This window comes from Pan paniscus, chromosome 10 (genome assembly GCF_029289425.2).
Source record: "Pan paniscus chromosome 10, NHGRI_mPanPan1-v2.0_pri, whole genome shotgun sequence".
Taxonomy (NCBI): Eukaryota; Metazoa; Chordata; class Mammalia; order Primates; family Hominidae; genus Pan; species Pan paniscus.
In genome coordinates, this window is record NC_073259.2 from 79,962,430 (window position 1) to 79,989,747 (window position 27,318).

The following is a 27,318-nucleotide window of genomic DNA, read 5'->3' on the forward strand; positions in this document are numbered from 1 at the left end:
CTTGCCTTTGCCAGATTCTCCAAAGATATTTTTTGTCTTTATTTGGCTGGAGAATAAATGCCTGGCTGTCAGACTTCTGAGGTTTGGGAGTCTCCATGTCATGATATCATGAGTCTCAATACCTCAATACATTCATTTAATCAGAATGGTACCTGTATTCTAAACTATGCCTGATGCTCCTAAGTACAGAGGCCCTTTGTTTTACCCTTTCCAGAGAGTAACCTTCAATTTTCTACCTGGGGGCAAAAGAGGAGGTGGCTTGGCTATTTAGTCAAGGGGAATATGGAATTTTAACTGCTTTTTAAAAATAAGATAACAGCTTTATTGAGATATGATATATATGCCAAAAGATTCCCTTCCTTAAAGTGTACAATTTTCTGGCTTTTAGTATATTCACAAAGTTGTGTAAATATCACTAATATTTAATTTTATTAGTGATGAATTCTGTATGAATTTTATTAGTGATAAATTCTGTGTAAAAATTCATTTTCATACAGAAACCTTGTACCTTTTAGCAGCTATTCCCCACCTCTTCTTTTTTTTCCAGTCCCTGGCAGCCACTAATCTACTTTCTGTGTGTGTCTCTCTCTCTTTTTAAAACGATCTCTTTTTACATCTTCTAGACATTTCATATAAACAAAATCTTGCAATACATGCATGGTCTTTTGTGACTGGCTTCTTTCACTTAGCATAATATTTTCAAGGTTCACCCATATTGTAACATGTATCAGTACATTATTTCCTTATATTGCTAAATAACATTTTATTTATCATGTATCATTTTTTGTTTTTTTCATTAGGTGATAGTATTTGAGTTGTTTCTACTTTTGGCTATTATGAATAATGCTGCTATGAACATTCATGTACAGTTTTTGTGTGGATGTATATTTTCATTTTTCTTCGGTGTATACCTAAGAGTGGAATTGCTGAATCATGTAGTAACTCTAGTTTTACCTTTGTGAGGAACCGCCAAACGTTTTTTCAAAGTGACTACACCATTTTACACATAGCTAGGAGTGAAATTGTTGAGTCATACAGTAACTTCATGTTTTGCATTTTGAGAAACCACCAAACTGTTTCCCAAAGTGACTGTACCATTTTATAATACCACCAGCAATGTGTGAGTGTTCCACATTTTCTGCTTCTTTACCAACATTTGTTATTGTCTGTCTTTTTTATTTTAGCCATCCTAGTCGGTCAGAAGTCATACTGTGTTTTTTGATTTGCATTTCCCTAATGACTATTGATGTAGAGCACCTTTTCCTGTTTGCACTGGCCATATCTTCTTTGGAGAAATGTCTATTAATTTTTTTTCCCCAGCCAGAGCATGATAGCAAGACCCTGCCTTTACAACAGCAACAAAAAATTAGCTGGGTGTGATGGCCTGTGCTTGTAGTCCCAGATGCTTGGGACGCTGAGGCCAGAGGATCACTTGAGCCCAGGAGGTTGAGGCTGCCAAGAACTATGATTGTGCCACTGCACTCCACTGTGGGTAACAAAGCCAGCTGTCTCAAATAAATTTTGTTTATTAAAAATTGGTCTGTTTTTTTAATTGCTGAGTTGTAAGAATTTTTTATTCTGGATACTGTTTCCTATGAGATATATGATTTATAAATATTTCCTCCCACATTGTGGGTTGTCTTTTCACTTTTCTGAGGGTGTCCTCTGAAGCACAGAAGTTTTTAATTTTGATGAAATCTTATTTTTTTCTTTAGGTACTTATGTTTTTGGTGTCCTATCTAAGAAACAATGGCCTAATCCAAAGTCAAAAACATTTACTCCTATCCTTTCTTCTAAGAATTTTAATTTTAGTTCTTACATGTGTGTTTGTGATTCATTTTGAGTTAATTTTTGTGTGCAATGTGAAATAGAAGTCCATCTTCATTATTCTGCATGTGGATATCCAAAGTTGTCCCGGGACAGTTTGTTCAAAAGATCATTCTTTCCCCATTGAATTGTCTTGGCACGTTTGTTGAAAATCAATTCCCTCTACATGTAAGGGTTTATTTCTGGACACTCAATTCTATTTCATTTACCTATATATCTGTCCTTAGTACCACACTGTCTTGATTATTGTAACTTTGTTATAAGTTTTGATTTGTCTAACTGCTTCTCACACTTTGAACCACTCTTTTTGAGTCTCATCTACCTTCAATTCCAGAGGTATTTGAGCCTTTAGGGTATTCTGTCATGTAAAGTGCGTTGCTTCTAAGTCTTCTTCATTGATAGCTTAAGGTTCAGCTTTCCCATGACTGCAAAGCCTTTGATCAGTTTTTTCTTCTTTCAAGCTGCTAATTTTTTGTTGCCATTGTTTTCCAACTTATGCGACTCTTGTGTACCTTGAAAAGGAATTTTTTATCTTGTTTTAATAGGGTTTCCAGGGTGAGCAAAAGTAGTTAAATCTTTAATATTCTAAATATATATTATAAATAAATTACTTTTAATATCTTTTTTTTCCCTCATTTCCACATCCAAGCAGGGACACTATCTAGTGGATTTTATCCCTTCACATCTCTGGTTCTTTCATTACATCTCAGTAACATTAGCTACTATTATTGTCATTAGTTCATTTGCCTTATTTAAACTTGCTTCTCCTATTAGCTGATTAGAGCTGACCCTTGCAGAAAATGTAAGCCAAATAATATTTTCAGAATTAGATCAATTAATAATTATGTCTCTTCAAGACTCCAGAAACAATTAAACTTCAGTCAATATTAGTTCATCCCGACTTGTTTTGAAATTTTTTTTCTATATAGACAAGCAGTGCCAGCACCAGATTTTGTTTAGATTTTCAGTCAAACAAGCATATTTGGTCAAGAGTTTTTCATTCTTCAGGAGATTGGTAACATTTTCCTGTGGCCTGGTGAATTTTATGACTTTCTAAGGTTTGAATAGTAAGAATATTGATTAATCTATGCATGTCAAGTTGCTGGATTTGATCTAGTTGACATTGATGTTTGACAGTATGTGTAGTCATTAAAAGCTCAAATGTCATAGTACTCTTAACCTCTGCGTTCTCCTCACCACATAACACGCAGATCTCATATATTTAAGTAGCACTTTTTATATGAAAGGGTCATGTCAAAGATTAAATTTCCATGATTTCCAGTAGAGAGAAAAACCACAAGAGTATTAAAATGAATGGCTGATATATGGGAATCTAGTTTCCTTTTATTTCTCATTTAGTAAGGAAGATTCCAGGATTAGTATATGAGCTATATGTAATCTACATGTGGCTAAATCGAACCCTTACTTTTCCTTTGCAATACATTTTCCTCCATATAACTCTACATAGAGGCATCACAGGATTAAGAAGAAGCCCTTTTATGAAAGCCATTACACATATATACACTCACACATTTGCATGCACAAAATTATAATATGTCAAGTCAGAAAAAGCTTCTTAACATAAAATGGAGTTGGTCAATGAGTAAAAAAAAATATGCTGATAGGAGGGATAAGATCTAGTGTTCGGGAGCACAATAATTTATTTTCTTTTGTATTTTAAAATAACTGGAAGAGTGGAATTGGAATGTTTCTAACACAAAGAAATGATAAATGCTTGAGGCAATGGATATCTTGATTACCTTATTTGATCATTACACATTGTACGCTTGTGTCAAAATATCACATGCACCTTATAAATATGCACAACTATTAGTTATCCATAAAAATTAAAAATTAAAAAATCCGTAAAATGGTTTAAGCATTCAGCAGTGCTGATCTTTCTTAAATTATTTTTCTAATTTTGGAAAGAAAGCACAAAATCTTTGAATTCACAGTTGCTTAAAGACTGAGGTTAACTTGCCAGTGGCAGGCTTGAGAGATGAGAGAACTAACGTCAGAGGATAGATGGTTTCTTCTACAAATAACACCCCCTTATGTATTGTTCTCCACCACCCCCGCCCAAAAAGCTACTCGACCTATGAAACAAATCACACCATGAGCACAGATAACCCCAGGCTTCAGGTCTGTAATCTGACTGTGGCCATCGGCAACCAGAAATGAGTTTCTTTCTAATCAGTCTTGCATCAGTCTCCAGTCATTCATATAAAGGAGCCCGGGGATGGGAGGATTCGCATTGCTCTTCAGCACCAGGGTTTTGGACAGCGCCCCAAGCAGGCAGCTGATCGCACGCCCCTTCCTCTCAATCTCCGCCAGCGCTGCTACTGCCCCTCTAGTACCCCCTGCTGCAGAGAAAGAATATTACACCGGGATCCATGCAGCCAGCAATGATGATGTTTTCCAGTAAATACTGGGCACGGAGAGGGTTTTCCCTGGATTCAGCAGTGCCCGAAGAGCATCAGCTACTTGGCAGCTCAACAGTGAGTACTACGTACCTGGCACTATGGAGAAGTATTTTTTAGGGTGTGGCCATCTTCTCCTCACCATATGAATCCCTTTTGTAGTGTAAGCACGCACACCTCAAATTTCTCCTTCTTCATAATCTGTCTACCCTGCTTTCCTCCTGTCTGCCTCCAGTCTTCCTCTTCTCTCCATAAGTAAAGCGAGTGTGCCAATCACTGCGTGCTCAACTTTTTTTTCCGCAAAGTTTGTAAGTAGAGAGTTAAGAAGTTCCTGAACATTAAGAATGAGAGATTGTATGAATCAATGTCTTAAATCTACAGCCAAAAAAAAAAAAAAAAAAAAATGGAGTGTGAAGAATTTTGAAAAGCCGTTTATTATGAGGAGGAGGAGTAGGGAGAACAAATTAAATAAATTTCCACGGTTTTCAGAAGATCATTGTGTCTCCTACACCCCCTTCAGTTTACAAAGCCTGGTCTTTAAACATAGAACTATTATTTTCTCTTCTTAGTTATGGGTGCAGGTTATTGGAATAAAAGAAAGATTGGATTCCTTTCAAAAGTTTTTCTGTGTTTCACATTGCTCAATTTTTTTCAGTTTACTTGATGGAATAATGAAAGCAATACACCACTTGCTATAGTATTTAAGGGAGTTTTATGTTTATAATATCTACAGGATAAAAAAGCAGTATTTGCAGGATTTTAGATCCTGCTTTCAGGTAATAGTCGTGGGATTTAATAAAAACCACGAAATAAAAATGTATCCAGGTCCTAGTCATTAAAAATATTAAATGATATTTTATTACTGTACTATCAGAGTTTATCAACCAAATCCAATTCAGTCTGTATCATAGAATCATCTGTTTTAATTTCGTAGCTCCAAATATGTGCCAGAGGGCTGCATTGGACTGACATATTATTACTGATAAAAATGTTGAAAAGTAAACATGGCAACTTCTGTAGAATTATTTAAATCAATTTGCAAAAATGAGGCCAAAATGTAAATAGATTTTCTAACATTTAAATATCATGAATATTTGGATGAGATATTACAATGAAGAATTTTGAAGTCATAATTAACTGCTAGAAGGAAAACAAAGAAAGCTCAGGGTAATGGTTAATGTATGACCCTTTTATATAAAAAATGCTACTTTTGTATGCGAGATCTGTGTGTTGTGTGGTGAGGAGGAGGCAGATGTTAAGAACACTGAGATATTTGAGCTTTTAATGACTAAACATACTGTCAAATGTCAATGTCTGCATAAAGTTCTTCCCTCCCTCAAGTCATAAATAATAAAATCTCCATCTCTATTATATATAAATCTAGTGAGTAAGGCAATACTGATGTGTGAAAATAAAGCCAGTAGAGAAATCAGAAGAAGACAATGGCAGATAACTATTCACTGGGTCCCAAAGCAAACCTACATTTCTCAGTTTCATGAGGATGTAGTAGATTGGTACGATTGTATTAAATCACCATTTGCCAGGAGTTACTTCTATGTCTGCCCAATGCTGTATCTGCATATAAAGAATATAAAACAGACCATCATAATTTTGCATTGTCTGTCAAATGAAAGTTTCCAGCTTGTTGTTTTTGTTTTGTTTCCTCCCATTCTATTCCTAAATAAAGTTTCCAGCTTTGTATTCTGCATTTCTGGCAATGTGACCTGAGTTACTGGAATCTGTCATTTTTTTCTTTAGCCAGCAGGATTAATAGACATTACTTCATCAGGCAATATAAAATCTTAAGTGGCTAATGAAGTGTTAATCTTTTTCAGTTTCTCAGATTTTTACTGTTTGCCCCTAATAATTAGCTGGCCAGGTTTCTTCCTTCCTTCCTTTCTCCTTTTTTCCTTTTATTTGTCACTGAATTTTAATAGTCACTTTTCAAATATTATCTTCTGACACAGATGGCCTTAGAGTTATACACTTGTCTGTGCTAAACTTTTGCAGGCAGATTCACATTGACAATGCGGATCTAACTGAAGAAAGTAATACTACCCGTTAATTTCTGGGCATGTGCTGACATATTTTGGAATGAAATCGATATTTTGTTTTTAAAATTTAATTGAAACTAAAATTATTTTCAAAAATATGTTTGATCTTATTTTTATTATGGTTAGTAATTAATGTAGTTTCCATATGATTCAACGAGGCTAAGAGATCAAATTTTGTGCTGTAAAATAATCCTAGAAAGGCAGGAATTGTTCATATATGATATTTCAGGCGTTATGACAGTCAGGTTTTTGTTGCTATTAAAGTGAAGCAAATCTGATCCCCTTTTAATTTCAACCACTAGATGATGTCTTAGACCATTGGAAAATAGTGTCTCAGAATAAATTAGACCAATATTTATGACTGAAAGTTATGAGTGACATGGCAACTTCACCTTAAGTTTGTATGATTGGTGGAGCTTCCAGCTTATGAATGAAATGTGTGGGAAAAATCTAATTATGGAGGATTCTGGAACCCTAACTAATATTTTGTTTTATTATGCTTCCACATTCCTGAAGCTAAATAAACCTAACTCTGGCAAAAATGACGACAAAGGCAACAAGGGAAGCAGCAAAAGTGAAACTGCTACCGAAAGTGGCAAGACAGCAGTTGTTTTCTCCTTGAAAAATGAAGTTGGTGGACTGGTAAAAGCACTGAGGCTCTTTCAGGTGAATGTAAAATATCATTACATAATTTTAAAAGTGACGGTGTGCCTGGGTACAAACCTGTTATCTGCTATGAAACATTACTGAATCAATTTCTGGATAATGTGGTGAAAGATTCAAAGGAACCAAACTTCGTGAGGCTTTAAAAGGGGAGTTGTCTGTCAAGCAATGAAATAAGCAGAATTGCATAAGCCGTGGCTTATTAATGCAGAGTTAGCTTGTTAGGAACTCTGAAGACTATTGCCAGGTTAGGAGGTCAGTACTTCAAAAATGTGAGCTTCACACCTGAAAATGAAAACACAAGAGCCAAACAGGGTATCTTAAGTAGCAAGAGCTACTTGCAGCTTGATTTGATTTGTTCAAATTTGAATTTACACATGTCCTAGGAGCATGTTTATTATGAAAAACTGAGATACATGAATATAGGCACACGGTATTCCCCTAAGTCTCATTGTTTATGTGTCTTAATGTATCTTTTTGCGAAGATGAGTCACTCTCCTTATATTATATATTGTTGGGGTAGCTCTTCCCTTATCTTATAGAAATGTTCATAGCATCTTCTCAGGCCCAAATCTGTAGTTTGAACCCTCAAGAAAGATCCTGGTTAGGGATGAGGCTGGAAAAGCCCAGAAAAGCTGTTGTGTTCTTGCCAGCATATACCTAATGGTTTCTGTACCCATCAGCAAACACCCTCCCTTACAAATGCATTTTGTTTGGGGGCAGTGGCGGTTGATGAGAGCTGTTAAGATAAGGAACCTAGCTCTGCATGATGCCTTGGGCTGCTAGTGCAGTGGAAAGATAGCTGCAATTGCAGTTAGGGGGTTCAGACCTGTGTTCTCCTGGCTTGGCTAAACACTAGCTGCTTCTTAGGTTCAATTTCTTTATTTGTAAAATTGCAATAATAATTCCTACCTAACAGGATTGCTGGGACGACATAATATGAGTGAAAGTGCTTTGTAAAGTGTACAACTATGAGGCATTATTATGATGCCTCTATGATGATCATAGCAGGGGAATTAGAAGCCTGATTTGGCAAATAATTTCTTGTTCTCTTTTGACCTTGAAGAAAGGATCAGGCACCATAAACAGTGGTAATGGAAATCTGAGGAAATATTTTACAGATAATTATGTCATCCAAGGCTGTGTCCATACAGTGCCAAAGGCAGGCCAATTCAATTAGACAGCTGGGTGCAGTGGATAAATTCCTGGAGAAGGAGTTAGCAGCCCTGAGTTTTCACTCTGCCATCAGCTAGTCACGGGGCCTTAGCTAAGCCATTTAACCCATCTGGACCTCAGTTCCCCTAAAAACATCTACTCTGCTTCAACCAAAAGCCATTAAAAGCCCAACGTGACACAATGTATGTGAAGTCTATTGGGCCTTGAACTTAATCTTAATATTATTATCAGCCAACTGAAAAAACATGCATGATATTATTGTAAAGGTTAATAAAAACAGAAATAGGACATTTAGTTTCCTCATCACAAGACCAGTTTCTTTATATAGGAGAGGGTGCTGTTTGATTTGATGCTATTCTGGCACTGGAAACTACCTATCTTGTTCCTATGCTGAAAATTCTGAGATCATCTAGGATTGCATCAGGAATTGTGTTGGTAATCACAGTGTATCATCTGGAGTGAGAAGATGTCTGCTTATTTGTAGGTGGGTTGGGATGGAGAGAACAGAGTCTTCAATTAACTTAGAGGAAATGAAGAACACATCACTGGGGGAAATTCTAACCTGATTTTTAAATATTAAATCACTGCCCTTATCTCTGAGATCCATCATAGGGTAATAGTTGCAGCAACACATCCTTGGTTGAAGCTAGTTTAAAGATTGCCAAAAGAGAGCAATTATTAAATGATCTCATTTAGGGGTTATTATCATTATTTTTTTACCTTTTTTTCACCCTCCTTGCAATCATCTAAGTTGTTTGTTTCCTTTTGCCTTCAAAGATCCTGTCTTGACTACTTATCTTGCTCCTAATTCTTTTTGTACCATATGGGTTACAGTTTGGCTAGTGTTTCCCAAGCCTCAGTCATTTTCATGCCACCTCCCCAATTTCTGCTTGCCTTTTGTACTGTTTACTTATAAAAAAATTATAAAAGGTCATTTCTAAAAGGTTATTTTAAAACTTTATTTTAAAAGAAAACTTTATATTAGGGGTTTGAGTTTTAGTTATGTTTTTCAGAAACATATAAATCTGGATATTACATGATAATATAATAAATAATTTTTTCCCCAAATAATCACGTGCCACCTGTGGGATGTGTACCACTCTCTGGGAAATGATGATGTTCATTTTATAGGGCCATTTTATATTTTAAATGCCCCTTCTATTTTTTTATGAGGCAGGACAACCTATACACAGAAGTATAAATATACAGATTTTTTATTAATGGAAATAATGGTTGGAAACATTTCCAAGTTTTATTCAAAGAACAGAGAGATTGTCTCTTCCTCTTGTGTGGGTACTTCGCACCTTGCTTAAGATGTGAACAAGAAAAGCTCATGGCATTCCTTTTATTGTCCCTGAAGGTGATTTTCAGATGCTCGTGTTTCCACAGGAAAAACGTGTCAACATGGTTCATATTGAATCCAGGAAATCTCGGCGAAGAAGTTCTGAGGTTGAAATCTTTGTGGACTGTGAGTGTGGGAAAACAGAATTCAATGAGCTCATTCAGTTGCTGAAATTTCAAACCACTATTGTGACGCTGAATCCTCCAGAGAATATTTGGACAGAGGAAGAAGGCAAGGGTGGTCTTAGCTTGTCGGGTAACTTTGCAATCTGACAAATATTGCAAAGGGGAAAACACAATCTGTGAACTAATATTTTTGAACCTGCACTGTTTTCAACAGAGCTAGAGGATGTGCCCTGGTTCCCTCGGAAGATCTCTGAGTTAGACAAATGCTCTCACAGAGTTCTCATGTATGGTTCTGAGCTTGATGCCGACCACCCAGTAAGTATCCAGTAAAATCTATTTCTCACATGCTCTTTCAGCTCCACCCATGTGCCAGGCACTGTGCCATGTTCTGTGCTGCAATGATTTATTATAGAACAATTTATTATTTATTCCCCATAACTGAGAGCAGACTTCCAAATGATAAAGCTTCCCTGTACATGTGTTGACTGGAAGCAGGTTAGAAGGATGGTATTTTCACATAGCATTTATTTTTAAAAGGGTTGGATAGAGGAGGAGAGGCTAAACCTTGGAGAATATTTCTGTGGAATTAGACAGCCTGAAATATACCTGCAGATGGTGACCCTTGGAAAAACGATGAACTGAAATTGATCATGCCTCTGGGAAACTAGGGAGGACTAGGTATTATGGGGCTCAGTGAGAGAATAAAATTCTTCTTGCTATTTTCCTTGACTGGAGGTAGTTAGGAGTAGAGTAATGTAGTTGACTTCAGTCTCAATGGAAAGGTAGAGAGTTTTAGAATAAAGGCTATGATGGAAGACATATCTCTTCCCACATCTACCCTGAATCTATCTACCATCATTCTTTCCTCTACTCCAATAAAAATGACCATCTGTAAAGAAATATGATACTTGGGTAAGCATTTCCCATTATTCTCCCCTTCCCCCTTTTACATCAGTTTTTATTTAACACAAGAGACCTGGAACTTCTTTATGGCCAGAGTGAAGTACAGTTAATAGTCTGGGAGAAGTAAGCAATGCACCCATTCATTATAGGCATTTTTTCCCTCCCCCGGTGCCCCTTGTCTAAAAATGGGCAGATAAAAGAGTGAAACCCAAGCAGATCACTAACGCTTACAGGACGCATCTGTGGTCTGCAGGTAATAGTTTACAGACATTCCTTGCTGTTTAAACTGAGGAAATCTGGGGGTTTGGCAGTGTGGCTATACTCTGCGCAGTGGCTCTCTAAGTGCGACCCCAACATCAGCAGTGTCAGTATCACCTGGGAATTTGTTTTAACAAGCCCGCCCTTAAGTTTGAGAACCCCTGTTTTAAAGGAAACTATGACAACTTTAACCCTAGGGAAATCTTCAATTAAACCAGTCATTTGACATATATACCAACTCAGACCAATTCAAATATACCATTCAAACAAATGGTCAAACAGACCTAATTCAATTGCATTATTTTCAAAAAGCTGAATTCTCTCAAAGAAACAATGTGTTATATTTGCTAACACAGCCTATAATTTCAGAATATTTTCCAGTAATTCACATGTAAGGCTTCTGAACATTAGAAAAACATTAAAAAATAGCTTTAATAATCACCCATTGTTATCTTTCCCCTCTCTCAATTTCCAGAAGGCATCAGAATTAGCACGGGAACCTGACGTAGGAGCTAAGCAGTACCCGGGCTGCACAGACACCAGCTGTTAACTTGCAGAATGACCTTGCCCAAGTCCCTTTACCTCTGCACCTCAAGTTCTTTATGTAAAAAGTGGAAATAAAATTGTTATTGACCTCAAAGGGGTGTTTGAAAAGCCTAGTTAATAAAACAACTGGAAAGCATTTGGCAAGAGTAAATGCTTAATTCCAGAAATAGAAATGCTGTATTAAATCATCCAGATCAATGCCTGGACAGTAAAGGATTTTTTGATAACCTCCTATTTCCAAATGCTCCCCTTAGTCTAGTTTGAAAATTACTCAACCTGGAGAAAGGAGTTCAGCCATTTTAATGGAACGACCATAGGAACCACTGACTTTGCTGAGAAAACATTTATTCCAATACCCAGCATAAATTTTCCTGTGCTTAATTTTATTCCATTACTCCTAATTATACCCACCTTATGATACCTTCTCTTATTTTCTGTGCAGCCACTTGAAATAATTGCAAGCACTTAGCAATCCCCTCTCTTGGCATTTTTTAAACCACATATATTTCTTTTATACGCACACCAAATGTTCATTACACAGAATGTGATATAGGCAAATTGGTGTTTTTGTACGTTGTTTGATGAGGATGGAAAAGTTGTCTAAGCACTTTTTCTGCCTGGGAATAATCCCAGTCCTGAGACAAACACAGGGACCGTTGTGATAGGATACTTCAGAAGGGGCTTGGAATATAAGAGTAAGGTTGCCGAGGCTCCCTAGAAAGGGTTAAATATCTAGGTCAGTGCCTCTCAAACCTCAGGGGGCAAACTAATCACCTTCGAGATCATTTTTAAATGCAGATAATGAGTCTGTAGGGCCTGGGATTCTGTATTTCTGGTGATCTCCCAGATAAGACTTGCACCAGAGGGTCTTGGGACCACACTTTGAGGAGCCAGCATCTAGACTGGGAAGGTCTTTCGAAGTGGGGGTTCAAGGTTCACTCATAAGGTGTTTGTTAAAAATACAATATCTTGATGCTCATCTGAAGCCTACTGAGTCAGAACTTTCAGGGATGGCCCAGGAATCTGCATTTCAAAGTTTCTGCAGGGGATCCTGATGAGATCTAAAGTTTGAGAACTAATGTCTTAATTAATGTTCCAGCTCAGCGATTCTCATCCCTAGCTTTCCATTCACATCACATGCGGAGAATTAAAAAATACTGATGCCAGGGCCTCTGGGAATGTGGCCAGGTTTGATGTAGTATTTAAAGCTCCCAGGTGATTCTAATATTCCATCACGGTTGACCTATTTGGGATAGCTAATTGAGTGTCAACACAAATTTAGCTGAGCACTTTAGAGTTCAGGCTGGGTCTTCAATTTCCTTTGATTTCAATTGAGAGAGGGAGGGTGGGTACTCTCTGGCTGCTAGGGTTGCCAGATTTAGCAAATAAATATCTAGGATGCCCAGTTAAATTTGAGTTTCAGATAAATAAGGAGTAGTTTTGTGGTATAAGTATGTCCCATGTAATACTTGGAACATATTTATACTAAAAAGATTATTTGTTGTTTATCTGAAATTCAAATTTAACTGAGTGCCCTGTATTTTATCCGGTAACCCTATCCCTGGCTTCAGTTCAGAATGGATGGCCAAGGAATGCTGTTTCTCTGTCACTACTAGTGCAGCTAGCGTCCCTAGTTTACTTTGCCAGTCCATGGTTCAATCCAGGAAGTTCTGGATCGCCCACAACATTTGCGTAATCACCGCCACACTAAGCTAATGAGGCATGATGAGTAAATCACTCTCTTGCGTCCTTGGAAAAGGTGCAGGTGTTTGCAGAAGAGAGGCAGTTGAGATTCTTCAGGAGGCCCAGCAGATTATGATGCCGTTACCATGGTGTCCAGTCTGGCAGGAACCGGGGAACAGATGCTGTGCTTTTCACAGGACGCTTTTCCTTTTGTCATGGCCTGTTTTCTTTTTGAATAATAAAGGTGCTTGGAATTCTTTGGTTTTACCATCTCAAGTAGCCTGGTTTTACTAGTGAGTGTTGAAACAAGTATTTTCTAGCATGACTGCATCTACCCTCTACAGCAGGAGACCTTTTTAAAGGGCACAGATCTATTTGTGAATGTGGTAACTATTTATTTTATTTTATTATTATTATTATTATTTTTTACCAAATACCCAAACTTCAAGGACTGTGGTAACTATTTTGTAAAATTTTTTATATAGACATTTTAGGACTTCACAAGCCTGCCTATGAACCCCAGTTTAAAAACTCCCAATTCACAGTAAAAGAAAGTGCTAGTTTCTTGGACAGAGGATACTTCATTTCTACATGGTGTTAATGTGGTCTCAGGGCATCTTCTCTCTCCTCCCCTTAGTAACTCTCTTGTCATTCCTGAAAGAAAGGTTGTTGACAATGGAAGTTCTTCATTTCTGTCAAGCAGACAGCCCTGTGAAGATTTCTAGCCTCGAGGCCAGTTCTCTTCAGCCAGGCAAGAGAGGGGCGATTTGCTAATGAGTTTGAGGCTCCTTTTGAGCAGCCCATCTTGCAGAGCTGTCTTAGGCTCAGCAAAGGTAGTCTAGGCCTTTGTGGGCCTCACCCTGTTCTTCACTCTCCAATGCCATGATCCCAGTGGCTTGTCTCCTTGCCTGGCCTCCATTCTTAGCAAGCCATTGCTTCCTGGTTATCCTTCCAGGTTGCAGGGCTGTAGTGGTAGGAGTCAAATTGCAATAACTCCTTCTGAGCTTCCAACAGCTAGAAGAAACAACCCTGGAAAGAATTGATTGTCTGAAAGTGCTTAAAGGAAAGGAAAATGGAAAGTCTGTTGACAAGAGGAGAGATTTCTGAGTAAACCGAGAAGTCCTCTCTGAAGGATTTCACTTGACTGAAAAATGACAGACATAATGTTTAATTTCCCAAGTGGATGATGATGGATAAATATCTTGAAGTTGGCTAAGACTAACTAGAATTATAAGAAGTCAGAGTGAAATGGTGCTAGGCTTCTGTCCTGTGCATGAATTCCCTAAAATCGATTTTGCATTATGTGGCTGTAGTCATAAAATACAGCAAAACCTCTTTAATTCATACTAATTTGGGAATGTGTCGATTATTGTAAATGATAGAATTTATAATAAATGTCACATTTATTAGTTATTTATACAAAGCAATTAAAATTAGGTTAAGTTACTGAATAATCATGTTAAAGGGATCTGTTTTAATGAATAGGATGGGATTAATTTGTGATTAAGATCAATTACATGCAAATGATATTTGAAAACCTAAAGGTATTGTTCACAATATCAATTTGCTCAACTAAGCCATTCTGCTTACTTAGTGGAAAGGTAAACTTTAGCCTGAATTGCCACACATCCTAAATTAGTACAGCCCCAATTTAATGAGGTTTTACTGTAAGCACAATTTGTTTCTGTCTGTGTCATCAAGATGGCCATCCTAGGATAAGATTTACATATGAATTGAACACTCAGACACCACAGTGATTTTCTTTTAGGTCTTCTGCAGCTAATTTTCAGCACTTTGTTAAATAACTTAATCTTTTTTGTGTTTAAGGGATTTAAGGACAATGTCTATCGACAGAGAAGAAAGTATTTTGTGGATGTGGCCATGGGTTATAAATAGTAAGTACCTGTATAACTCTTTCTTGTCACTGGCTAGTTAGGAAAAACACGTGCTGTGTTAAACAAACCTGTCATCTCTTCACTTTAACTTTTGCAGAAGGCAGGTGTGAACCATTTTAAACACTCACCAACTCTGTAGGCTTTAAATGCCAACATTGATGTTTGACATCTGGGTATAATTGTAAAATAATGAGACCTGCGGGCCACATGCCAAGTGCTACATTTACACCATTGTGTTCCCAGCTCCACCAAGACAAAGACCATTTCTGTGCACTCTGCAGGCCTTAGAAACTGTGTTTTAATTTTAATTTTACTTTAGCCTTGACTTTTCAGTAACCCCCTTCAATCTCCTGCTTCCCCGATGAAAGTAGAGGATTCAGCAAGAACGGTGAAAGGGCTCAGTTAAGGAGCCGTAATAGAGAAGTCATGTGTTTGCTTTACATGGAGAGGAAAACTTCCTGTAAACTGCAGGGGTTATGAAGGAGTTTCACACCCATTCCCAGATCAGAGTTGGGATGGAAGAGGAGGACCTAACTTCGGGGTGAGGACTGTGCATAGTACATAATGCTAAGGGGCAGTGACTTTCACTCGCGTCCGTGTGAAGAGACCACCAAACAGGCTTTGTGTGAGCAATAAAGCTGTTGATTTCACCTGGGTGCAGGTGGGCTGAGTCCGAAAAGAGAGTCAGCGAAGGGAGATAAGGGTGGGGCCGTTTTATAGGATTTGGGTCGATAAAGGAAAATTACAGTCAAAGGGGGGTTGTTCTCTGGTGGGCAGAGTGGGGGTTACAAGGTGCTCAGTAGGCTTAGCTTGGGCTCAGAGGCCTGACAGTGACAGGATGTGTTTGCGACTGGAAATGGTGTTGTATGTTAACTGCAGGCCATGTTTAGAAAAATGCAGTGGTGGTTAGGCCTGTGTTTGTTCTATTCATGCTAGTATAACTCATAGATCATCACAATGCTCTCTTTCCTCTGTCTGGTATGATTGATCAGCTACAGGAAACTTGTCATCAGAACAAAATGCAAATCCATCTCGTAAGGGAAAGATTCGTCCTACCCCAATTGAGAGTAAGTGTGAAACTTGACTGTCCTGTGAGGCGAATTTTTCATTGGTGAAAGTTTAGAACATTACGTGTGTTATAGAGGGTCTCAGTGTGGGCTTTGTTTATAAAAAGGGATTTGACACACGGTGCTTAAGACAGATGAGAAGATTCTTCATCCCACCTCTCACTGGGCATCCCTAGCTTCCTTTGATGCTTAGGTGCTCTTCCCTTCATCCTCCCAAGTCCCAGGCATCCTTCGTCCTTTCTCCACGACATTTAGGAAAACAATGTTCTTAAAAACCAGGACCACATGGCACATGCCCTTTCACATGTGCCTATTCTCATCTCCTCTGTTCTAAGCAGCTTCTTTCCCCTCTCTACTGTGACTTTCCACAGCTTGCAATGTCAGCATGCACTTGCCCTAGCCTAAGCCCAACCTCAGGCCCCCTTCTTACCCTCAGTACCACCCCCTCTAGCCTCATGTCCCAGTGTTTCCTGATTAAATTGCCAAGAGAGGACTCGGATGGCCTGAGCTCACGTTTTAACCTCAGGCCCTGATGATGGTTCTGAGCCTTATGATTGGCTTCCCCTGGTCCACAGGCTCCTTCTGCGGAATCAGGTCATGACTGTAAAGGTGGATCCTTAGAGTGCGTGTGGGCAGGGCAGTTCTTTGTAGCATGACCTGCCAGAACATGGTAAAAGCTCAATGCCTGGGAGAGCCTTTTCCCTTAGATAAAGTAGATAGCTTTGTCACTCAGTCTGCCTCCTGAGTAGCTGGGACTACAGGTGTGTGCCACCATGCCCAGCTAATTTTTAAAATTTACTTTTTGTATTTTTGACAGGGTTTTGCTGTGTTGCTCTGACTGTTCTCAAACTCCTGGGCTCAAGTGATCCTCCTACCTTGGCCTCCCAAACTATTGGGATTATAGGTGTTTGCCATTGTGCTTGGCCAGAAAATGTATTTTATATGTAGATGCTATATGTTTTATATATGTGTGTGTGTGCATGTGTGTGTGTGTGTGTGTATAAAATGACATGATTTCGGCCGGGTACAGTGGCTCATGCCTGTAATCTCAGCACTTTGGGAGGCTGAGGCAGGCAGATCGCCTGAGGTCAGGAGTTCAAGACCAGCCTGACCAACATGGAGAAACCCTGTCTCTACTGAATACACAAAATTAACCAGGCATGGTGGTGCATGCCTGTAATCCCAGCTACTTGGGAGGCTGAGGCAGGAGAATCGCTTGAACCTGGGAGGCAGAGGTTGCAGTGAGCCAAGACTAAGGGACTAGCTCAAGGGTTACTTATTTCTTCTTGATAGAATTCAAAAGCTAAACAAAGGCAAGCTGATGTTGTGGTGATACAAGTAGAATATATGAGTCAACCAGTTTCATGGAACTTTGATAATGAGGAGTCATTTGGTTTTAAAGAAAACATATTTATATGGAGAGGACAGAAAATGAGCATATAGTCAAAGTGATGGAGAGTGAGGTTCTCAAAGTGTTAACAAGAGTTTGCGTTTGCCACCTTTGCATAGCTAAAGAGTAAGATGAAGGTGTGATGTCTGTAGAGAAAAAAAAGTAGAGACTGGAGAAACTGGTGGACATTTACACAAAAGAGGGCTGGATGGAGCTGGGGCATTCCAGGATCTGGTCCCAGTTTGGAGGGCTGGGAAGTGCTAAGGTTCAAGGGGCCTGGCTGTTGGTAACTGAATGTTCAGGAAGCCAAGAGAGCCAGGAAATGGCCAATTCATCATTTTATAATGAGAAACAACCCTCATAGGACTCACAAAATTATCCTTATAGTCATGATAGCAGAGGAGGCCAGATTATAACCTTCGGCTACTTGGTGGATGCAGAGTCAAGTCAAAGCAAAGGGTATTTACCTAAGAGAGCTTAGAATCCAGGGAATTATAGCCCTCTCCCTGGATGGTGCTGAGCCCAGACTGACCTAGGCAGGATAACAGCATGCTCAAAAACTGCAGCATCGGACTCCAATAGTCTGGGCTTGTGTGCACTCCTCTCCTCCAAGCCAGATGTGCAACCTCATTGTGCCAAGGCTGCTTCATCTGGGAAGTGTGCCCAACAATAGGACCCATTTCACAGGGTTGTATTAAGGACTAAAACAGAGAGTGCATGTGCTGTACCTCACACATTGCCCAACACATGACCAATGATTATAAATGTCACTTATATTATTAGGTTTAATACATCTCCCCTGACCTTTTCCACAGGCTGTCTTCCATTTCCAGTGGACCTACTGTTTTCTTCTTTAGTGATGTTAATACCATTGTTTATGTGCCATTTGCAAATAATGTAGCTCAAAACATTCTTGGAAGAAACTGTTTAGTTTCCCATTGAAGGGCTGTTGCATATACAGAAGTATTTTGTGTTGACCCACATTCCTCTTTACAGAGAGATTTCATAAAAAGCAGTCATATTCCTCCCCACCCCCTTTTCCCTGCTTTTTTTTTTTTTTTGCACATGGGAAGCTGCCAAAATACAGACTGCCAGTACTTCTTGTGAGTGGATGAACTGAGGAAGGTGCCTACCAAAGGTAGTTAAATCAGGAAAGCACGAACCCAGGACTTGTGGGAAGTAGAGCCAAGGATCATTCCTTAATGCCCCGCATGCTGTCATTGCTAAAGTTTCTCTGAGTATGAGTTTGAGGATGGATAAGAAAGAGACAGTCCTGTGTGTCACTTTAGGGCTCTTGGGCCTGCCATGGTCCTGGTGGGGGTGGGGCACAGATACTAACGAATTCCAAATGGGCCTTGTCCATTTTCTCCAGGCTGCCATGTAGCAAGTAAGGTTTCTCTTCAGTTTATAGGAAACAGAGACGCAATTTCTAATTGAAATAGGTATTTTTCTAGTCCTGATGGTTTTCTGAGTACCTAAAGGAGAGTGACGTGAATACCATAATTACTTAAAATAATCTCATTTAAGTGTGCAACAACCTGATTTTCCAAACTGACGTTTAGAACCACTTTGTCCAAGGAATAGATCATTTGAGATTGGGGTAGTTTTGAAAAATCTGGCATACGCAGTCCTCGCAAATATAGTTTGGTGATAAAATTAGGGACCATGCTGGCAGGTGGAGGACAATTCAATTCCCTGTTGATAATTAGTTAAGACTTTCTGGACAATAAGAAGAAGTCAAACATGTGGTCAGAAATACAGAGAAAGATGGAGTATGGATATTTTGGGGTTGTAATAGGGGTTAGCAGGATATAGTTTGAGTTGTCTAAAGGTAAGGAGAAGGCAAAGAAATGAAATACAGAATAATATATATTGAAACCACAACCAAGAAGCCCTCTGGGGGATTCGTGTTGAATACTATATTTTCTGTGATATTCTTGAAAGGATAAATCAGGGGGAAGAATAAACACAAGCAGAGAAAAATGAAAAAATTCCACTCTATGATGAAAAAACAGCAGGCTCAAAGTCTGTATTACCATGAACCCGAAAGAGGAGAGGGGGCGGGAAAGCGCTGGCATGCTGAGAACTGTCAATAGATGCCACTCAGGCGAGCTTCTGATTGACAGTGCTGCTGAGAAACATGATTGATTACCCAGAGGCCCACAGCAGCCTGCAGACATGAGTGTGGGAAGGCCTAATTGCCTCACCAATAATAGCGCAGGAAACACTCATTAGTGCAAATATCATTCTTCATAGAAGATCTGAGAATGAACGCCCTGTATCGAGAGGACACTGTTTCTAAAATCATCTGTGAGAGAATGTCTAACACGCAGATTATGCCTCTCCTCCCCCGCCCAAATAAAATAAATTCTAGTATAAACAGGAAAAAAGTACCCCATGATTAGATAATGTGATGTGCATATAGACTTGCAGTTCAGAGGAAATGGAAGTGTGTGGGGGGCAGATAGCCTGTGGAGGAAGAGGAAATTATGACTGCGATGTTGTAGTTGTTAGGTTTGTCTGAAACTGTCCAGTTTTCTCTCTTTAGTGCCTTCATATTTGAATCTCAGCATTAACATTGCTGCATTTCTGTGGACTTCACAATTACTATATTGTTGGGGGAACAATCAGTGATACGTTTTTTCAATTGACTAGAAATAAACACATTTTTCTTTTGGGGGCTGTTTCAATGATTATTCCTCAACAATATGCATGCATATTTAATTTTTTTTTTTAGTGGGGATGGTGGTAGTTATTTCAATCCATCTTATTCTCTTGGAAAGAGGCCCTGAGCTCCTACTTTAATTATGCCACTCTTGTTTGCTTAAATTGATTTTGAATATTATTGTGATTGTGTTTTATTATGAATGTACCTACTCCTGGTTGAAAGTAAGGTAGCCCATGAACCTCATGTTCTTCTCATGGGGCTGCTTCCTCTTTGATTTATTTATTTTTATCCATGGAATCTGAAATGTAAATAGGCAACTACAACTGTCAATAGGTAAGGTAAACAAGAGAGTTTCAACATGTTAGAATTTCCAACTCTAATTTAGGTTAGAGTTGGACAATTCCTTAATTTGCCAAGAAAACTCATTTGATTTAAAATTCACCGATTCAAATCATCCCTTAACATTGCTCAGCCTCAGTTTTTCTCCTCTGTAAAATGGAGACAAAACTATCTCTTCGGCCTCTCCTGGGAGTTTTTTTTAAGGATTAAGTGAAGTAAGTGGGGCATTGCTATACAATGTACTTTGTTATCCTTATTAAAACAAGAATCAAACAATCTAGACCAAAGGCATGGGGTTTACTCAGACCCCTGACAACATAAAGGCCTTGGCTGCTTTTCCTGTTTTTCTTTAGATCTGAGAGGCAGCGTGTGAAGTTGTTAAGTGTCAAAAGTTGGAGCTGCACTGCCTGGGGTGAATCCCAGCTTTACCATTTACTAACTGAGTGACCTGGGCAAATTGTTTAAATCTTCTGTACCTCAGTTTCCTTATCTGTAAAATGAGGATAACTCTAGTACTACTTTATAGGATTGTTATGTGGATTACATGAGCGAATATAGTAACAAAACTTAGAACACTACATGTGCTATATAAATATTTAATAATATTGTTATTTTCTCACTTCAGATGATCTCTTCTTTTTGTCTGTCCTCATGCTCCAAATCATTTTATTACCCTTTGGTTGCCAGTCTTCTCCACTCCCCTCGGCCAAGGCTTTTGTATAATCCTGACTTCTGTCTGATTTTTACACTATATTAGTTATTGATACATAAAAAATAATCCTCAAATTTAGCACCTTAAAACAACAAACATTTATTACCTCACATAGTTTCTGAGTATCAAGAATTAGGGAACAGCCTAGCTGGAGGGTTCTAGATTAGGGTCTCTCATAAAGCAAACTGTTGACCAGGGGAACAATCATCCAAAGGCTTGACTAGGGCCAGAGGACCTGCTTCCAATATGGTTGCTCATAGGGCTGTTTGCAGGAGGCGTCAGTGTTTAGCAACGTGGCCTCTCTACCAGGCAGCCTGAATATCTTCAAGATATTGTAGATGGCTTCTCCCAAATCATGTGATCCAAGAGAGTGAGCAAGGCAGAATCTATAATGCCTTTTATAACCTAGCATTGGAAGTGACACACCATCACTCTTGCTGTATCCATTAGATTCATAGACCAACTGTGACACACTGTGGGAAGGGATTACACATGGGCATGAATATCAGGAGTCAGGGTTCACTGAGGACCATCTGGGAGGTTGGGTACCACATTCATTTAACTTGTTCCCTCCCTCCCTCTCCCTCCCTCTCTCCCTCCCTCCCTTCCTCCCTCCCTTCCTCCCTCCCTTCCTCCCTCCCTTCCTCCCTTCCTCCCTTTCTTCCTTCCTTCCTTCCCTCCTTCCCTCCTTCCTTCCCTCTTTCCCTCCTTCCCTCTTTCTCTCCTTCCTTCCTTTTTTTGAAACAGGGTCTCACTCTGTTGCCTGAGCTGGAGTGCAGTGGTATGATTTTAGCTCACTGCAACCTCGACCTATCGGGCTCAGGTGATCCTCCTGCCTCAGCCTCCCGAGTAGCTGGGACCACAGGTGCATGCCATCATGCCTGGCTAATTTTTGTATCTTTTGTAGAGATGGGGTTTCCCCATGTTGCCCAGGCTGGTCTCAGACTCTTGGGCTCAAGCAATCTGTCTGCCTTGGCCTCCCAAAGTGCTAGGATTACAGGTGTGAGCCACTGTGGCTGGCCCCATTTCATTTCTTTATGACACTTTTTAACTGCTCTCCCACAGTGGGAGCTAATGTGCTATCTGTACAACTAATCCCTATGAAAGAAGAGGTAGCATGGTATAGCAGAAGATGTGGCAGAATGTATAGGATTTGGAGCTAGACAGAATTAGGTTTGAATTCCCGCTCTACCACTTAAAAGCTCTGTGGTCATGGGCAGTGACCTAGTCTCTCTAATTCTCATGCTGTCATCTTAAAATGGGCACAACACCTTGCATGATTGGGAGGATTAGCAATGATTACAGGACTCAGAGTGCTGACTGGCACAAGGAGATATTAAATCTATGATAGATATGATTATTAGTGTCATGTGGTAAATAGCTAATTGTTCCTCAATTTCATGTAATCAATTGTTAGGCTCATTTAAAATGAGTAAAGGATTTTTTTTTTTTTTTTTTTTTTTTTTTTTTTGTGAGACAGGATCTCGCTCTGGTCACCCAGGCTGGAGTGCAGTGACATGCTCATGGGTCACTGCAGCCTCCACCTCCCAGGCTCAAGTGATCCTCCCACCTCAGCCTCTTGAGTTGCTGGGACTACAGGTGTGTGCCACCATATCTGGCTAATTTTTCATATTTTGTAGAGACACAGGTCTCACTATGTTGCCCAGGCTAGTCTTGAACTCTGGCCTCAAGCAATCCTCCTGCCTCGGGCTCCCAAAGTGATGGGATTATAATTGTAAGCCACTGCACCAGACTCTAAAGGATCTTAAGGAGTAATTGAATTAAGGAATTTCAGGCTCCATGATGGGCTGGGTTAAAGGAACTTTTAAAAAATAGGGGTGTGTGTGTGTGAGGGGACCTTCCAGCTTCACATAAATCATGCACATAATTTGCTTCTTTAATCTGGAAAATTGCCCCCTCAAAGGCCTTCCCAGGTCAATGTGTCTCAGCCAGAATATGGTTGGAGGATAAGCTCGCAACAGGGCTATGTTGGACTCATCCCTGAATGGCTCATTGTGGTAAAAATGTTCATTATGTTGACCTCTCAGCTAACACTTTCAGATTGTATTAGGTTCCTTTTCTTAGATCCTGCACTGTGTTAAACGTGTCACTTGATTTTCTGTCATTTAACCACACAACGAGCCCTTGAGGTAGGTGCCATTATTGTACGCACTTTGAAGATGAGGAAACTGAACTTCGGAGACATTAAGAAACTTACTAAAGGTTACACAGCTGATTGTGCCACTTGCATGAAACACCAGGTATAGATGCTTAAAATTCCTCTGAAATGGAGCAGTAAATTGAAGAGCAGAACTGAAGCAAATATTTATAGTACTAGGGTCATTTCCTGGATGGCCAGAATAGTTTCTGAGTAAGGTCACTTTTAGAGGTTCCAAGAATGCCTCTGGTAGAATCTAAATGTCTGCTCAAAAGTCCACACCTTTTTCTTTTTTGTTTTCTGAAGTGGCTTCAGCAACTTCCACTTGACATAGGTGGTTTCATACACAAGTTGGGAATAACAGCGACAGAACTAAGTGACTTGGCATTTGTAAAAGTTATTCTCCTTACAGAATTCGCAGCATATTTGAAATGCACCATCCTTGTAAGTATTTAATACACTTAGAACTTTATGGACTCAGAACTCAAACCAGCCCTGTGACACTGCAAACCTGTTTCTCGCAGGTTGTTGGGGACATCTGCCAGGGTCTGGCATGGCAGAACCATGTCTCCATTCTGTGTGGTGATTTTTCCCTCTCTTCCAGGCCCCATGCTCTTCTCCTCCTACCCAAAGCTTGACCCTCATGAGATATAGAATGAATGGAAATAAACACAGCTGGGCTGAGGCTTGAAAATCAATTTCCAGGGATGTGTCACTCTGGTTTTTACTAGTTGCTAGCTTATCTATTTCTTGATTTTTTTATTTATAAAATTGCACCCTTTGTGATTCATTTGCTCTGAGTGTAAGTACACAGCTAAACAGAGACCCTAAAACAAAACAGCTCCAAAAGAGGACTAGCATATCTGAAAAATGCAATCACCAGCTCAGCAGGCACATTCAATTTGGGTGAGCTTGTGAATATTCTACTCAGCTCTATCAGAGAGACAGAGAATTTTCTCCTTTTACATGGAGTGGTGTTGATTCTAACCTTCTATTCTCATCAAAGCAGAGAAGGGCATTTTTTTTTTTTTTACCCTCCTCTTCCTGCTTATACTGCCAAGTACTACATGATGTCAAAACAAAACCCTCTGGGACTGAGATTCGGTACTATGCAGTGCATTTTAAGATATTTGAGTAGATACATAAATATGGAATGGATGTGCCTTGGAATGAACATATTGGATTTCCAAGCCAGCATCTCACTTCTTAGGAGGTCTTCTCAGTTTCCTCCTTCACTAGATGACTCAGCCATAGGTCTGCAAAGAAAAAGAAAGAGACAGATGATCAGAGACTAATAAGGGTAGACTGCAGACTTGGAGTAGAGCTGTTTTGCTGCCCTGCCTCTCGCGTCCTAGTGCTCAGTACTGTGCACACTAGGGCTTCTCCCACTTGCAGGTAGCTGTGACAGTTTAGCTTTGTGTCTGAGCTAGGGGATTACTGATGCTGAGTTTTTCCTAAGAGGCATTTGCAATTATTGCAACTTGCAGAAAAATAACTGGGGTGGCTCTACCTCTCCACCTTTCCAGAAATTTCAGTTGACCTTAGCATTTCTCATTTCATGAGAGAAGAGGCATGATTTATGGATCCTGCTTGGTTTCAGAATGTAGCTTAAAGGAATACATTACTAACAGGAGGTGTGAGTGCCACATTACCTATTTTTAGATAGGCGAATCTTAATTGGAAGCATAACAAGTAGAAGGTAGAGGAAGAATGGAAGGGAAGGTTATGCTTTCTTAACAGGGAAAAAAACTTAATTGGGGGGGCGTTGTAAGTTTTTCTTTTTAATGATGTTTTCCTCATCAATTTCATTGGCAGGTGGTCACCTTGATGAATTGTAGGCTCTACTGTGATGTGAAACCAAGCTTTAATTTTTTTTCCTTTCGCTGCCCTTTTGAGAAGAGGCACCTTAGAAGGCAAATATGTTTTCTCCCTGACTGAGCTAATTTTATCCCATTCCATTATCTTCCATTGATTTGCTTTCTCAGGTTTTGAATGAAACTGAGATATATGTGGCTGTTTGGGTACTTTGTGACTCCTGCATAAACACCAGTTGTTGATGCTTTAATTTCTCTGAAATGAAGTGGTAAATTGAAAAGTAGAACAAAACCAAATATTTGTAGTACTGGGGTCATTTCCCAGATGAGTAGGATAGTTTCTGAGGAAGGTCATATTAGGGATTTTTAGAGTGCTTCTCCTGTAGAATTCAAATATCTTTCTCTGCCCAAGATGCCACGTCTTTTCTTTTTTAAAAAATCTGCTTAGCAACTTCCATTTGACATAGGTGGTATCACACACAGGTTGAAAACAAGACCAATAGAATTAAGTGACTTGGGTTTTTATAAAGTTATCCTTCTCTTTACAGAAGTCTTAGTGTATTTGAAATGCACAGTTCTTATAAGTATTTAAAATACTTCAGGCTTTATGGGAGAATCATTTTCATGCCAAGTGTTTCTCTCTACCTGAAGCGCAGCTCAATGGCTGAAAGGAAGGGAGCCTGAGAGTTGCAAAGAAAGACAAAAGGGAAAATTGATTTGGAAAAGGTTTCTCCTTTTTGCTTTTTGGGCTTGGTGGGTTTTTTAGATGTGTGTGAATGCCTCAGTAGGATGTTGTCTGATTATAGCATGGCTCCCACAGCTGTGGAAAACATTAACGCAGTATGGTCCTGTATCACTTACTGACAAGGACAACAGTTGCACCAAATTCTAATGTATTTCACAGGGAAAGAGGTATGAGTATTTTTACTTTAAAATGATTTTCATGAACATGAAGGATTCGAATTACTTCCACAAGTCCTGCTTGAGAGGTGAATGGATTTATATGGAACAGTGCTGTTTTGTCATCTCCAGACCTGCTTCCAACCCTGCAGGGAAGTGATGAAATTTTATTCATTTTTATACACCTGGAGGAAGAGAATCAACTATATTGAGTACCTATTAGGCACTAGGCACTGGCCAGGATGTTTTACAGATGACCTCTCATTTGATCCTCACGATGTGAGAAGTCTTATTTCCCTCAGTTTCGAATGAGGAAACGGAGGCCACACCTTGATGCTAGGTGCATATTGGGTACTCAGTACCTTGTACTGATGTGTATTGGTCAAGAGTGGGGTCTCTAGAGCTAGCCTTCCTATAGCTGAGTCCACACTATTGTACTTACTAGCTGTTTGATCTTGGACAGATTATTACATTTGTAAGCCTCAGTTTCTTCAACAGTTAAGTGAGGACATGAATAGTCATTTAGTCACTCTGTGGGATAAGCATTATATGACATAATCCATGTAATGAACTATTATAGTATTGTTATTGTTACAGTGAAATGGGTGGGTGAATAAATGAATGCTGTTATTAATTTGCACAGGACCATGAGCTGTAGGATAATCACGCTTCTTCATCTATCACTCTGAAAAAGATAGGGCCTAGTAGTTAGCTGTGTTCTGTCCCTTTCAAACAAGGTGCAAGATGTATCTGATTAAATCTGTGACTCTTCATTCTTTGTGAATCTTCATTCTAGTGGCCCAAGACTGTTAGCTGCTATTGGCGACTGGGAATTTTAGCTCTTTTCTGTATCAAGTTCTTTGAGCTCAAGCTCCTTGTGCATGTTGAGCGTGCACATATTGATGGATGTTAGATCCATTGTTGTTGCTGTTGATATTTAATTTCATGATAGTTTTTGCAGATGAAAATCACTTCTCTAGAATATGAAGAGGACTTTCTGCAAGGAGAAAATAGTGGGAAGCCCTATCCTGTGGTGCACAGGACAAATAAAAACAAATAATTTCTAGGAGTTAAATCTTTGTTCTCCCTGAGGCTCCTTAGGTGCAGTAGTTTATTTTCATTATGTCTCTTGTAAAGGCAGCACCAATATTAACAACGTGAACAAAACAAACTAACGTTTTTGTTTGCTCCCATCTGAAAGTTCCTTAAGGCCCGTAGACTCATTTACGAAAATTCATGTGCGCAAAACTCATTTGCAAAAGCAAATAAAATATGTGATTGCAAATGCTCTTTACCTGACTGGCCTAGGGGACTAGCTGAAAATGCATTTATGCCTTTGTGTTTACTCTATGGCGTGGCTTAGCAGTCATGGGGCTCC

General features: G+C 39.3%; 1 protein-coding gene across 1 annotated transcript in view; it reads left to right on the forward strand.

The window, feature by feature from the left end:
- The first annotated feature begins 3,981 nt into the window (after positions 1-3,981).
- The window catches only part of TPH2 (tryptophan hydroxylase 2), a 96,381-nt gene continuing 73,044 nt past the window's right edge, over positions 3,982-27,318 (forward strand). Inside the window, exons 1-5 of the mRNA XM_003832903.5 lie at positions 3,982-4,325; positions 6,818-6,967; positions 9,530-9,713; positions 9,822-9,922; positions 14,825-14,892. Coding sequence (XP_003832951.1) covers positions 4,221-4,325; positions 6,818-6,967; positions 9,530-9,713; positions 9,822-9,922; positions 14,825-14,892 — 608 coding nt within the window. The 5' untranslated portion in view covers positions 3,982-4,220. The remainder of the gene's footprint in view (positions 4,326-6,817; positions 6,968-9,529; positions 9,714-9,821; positions 9,923-14,824; positions 14,893-27,318) is intronic.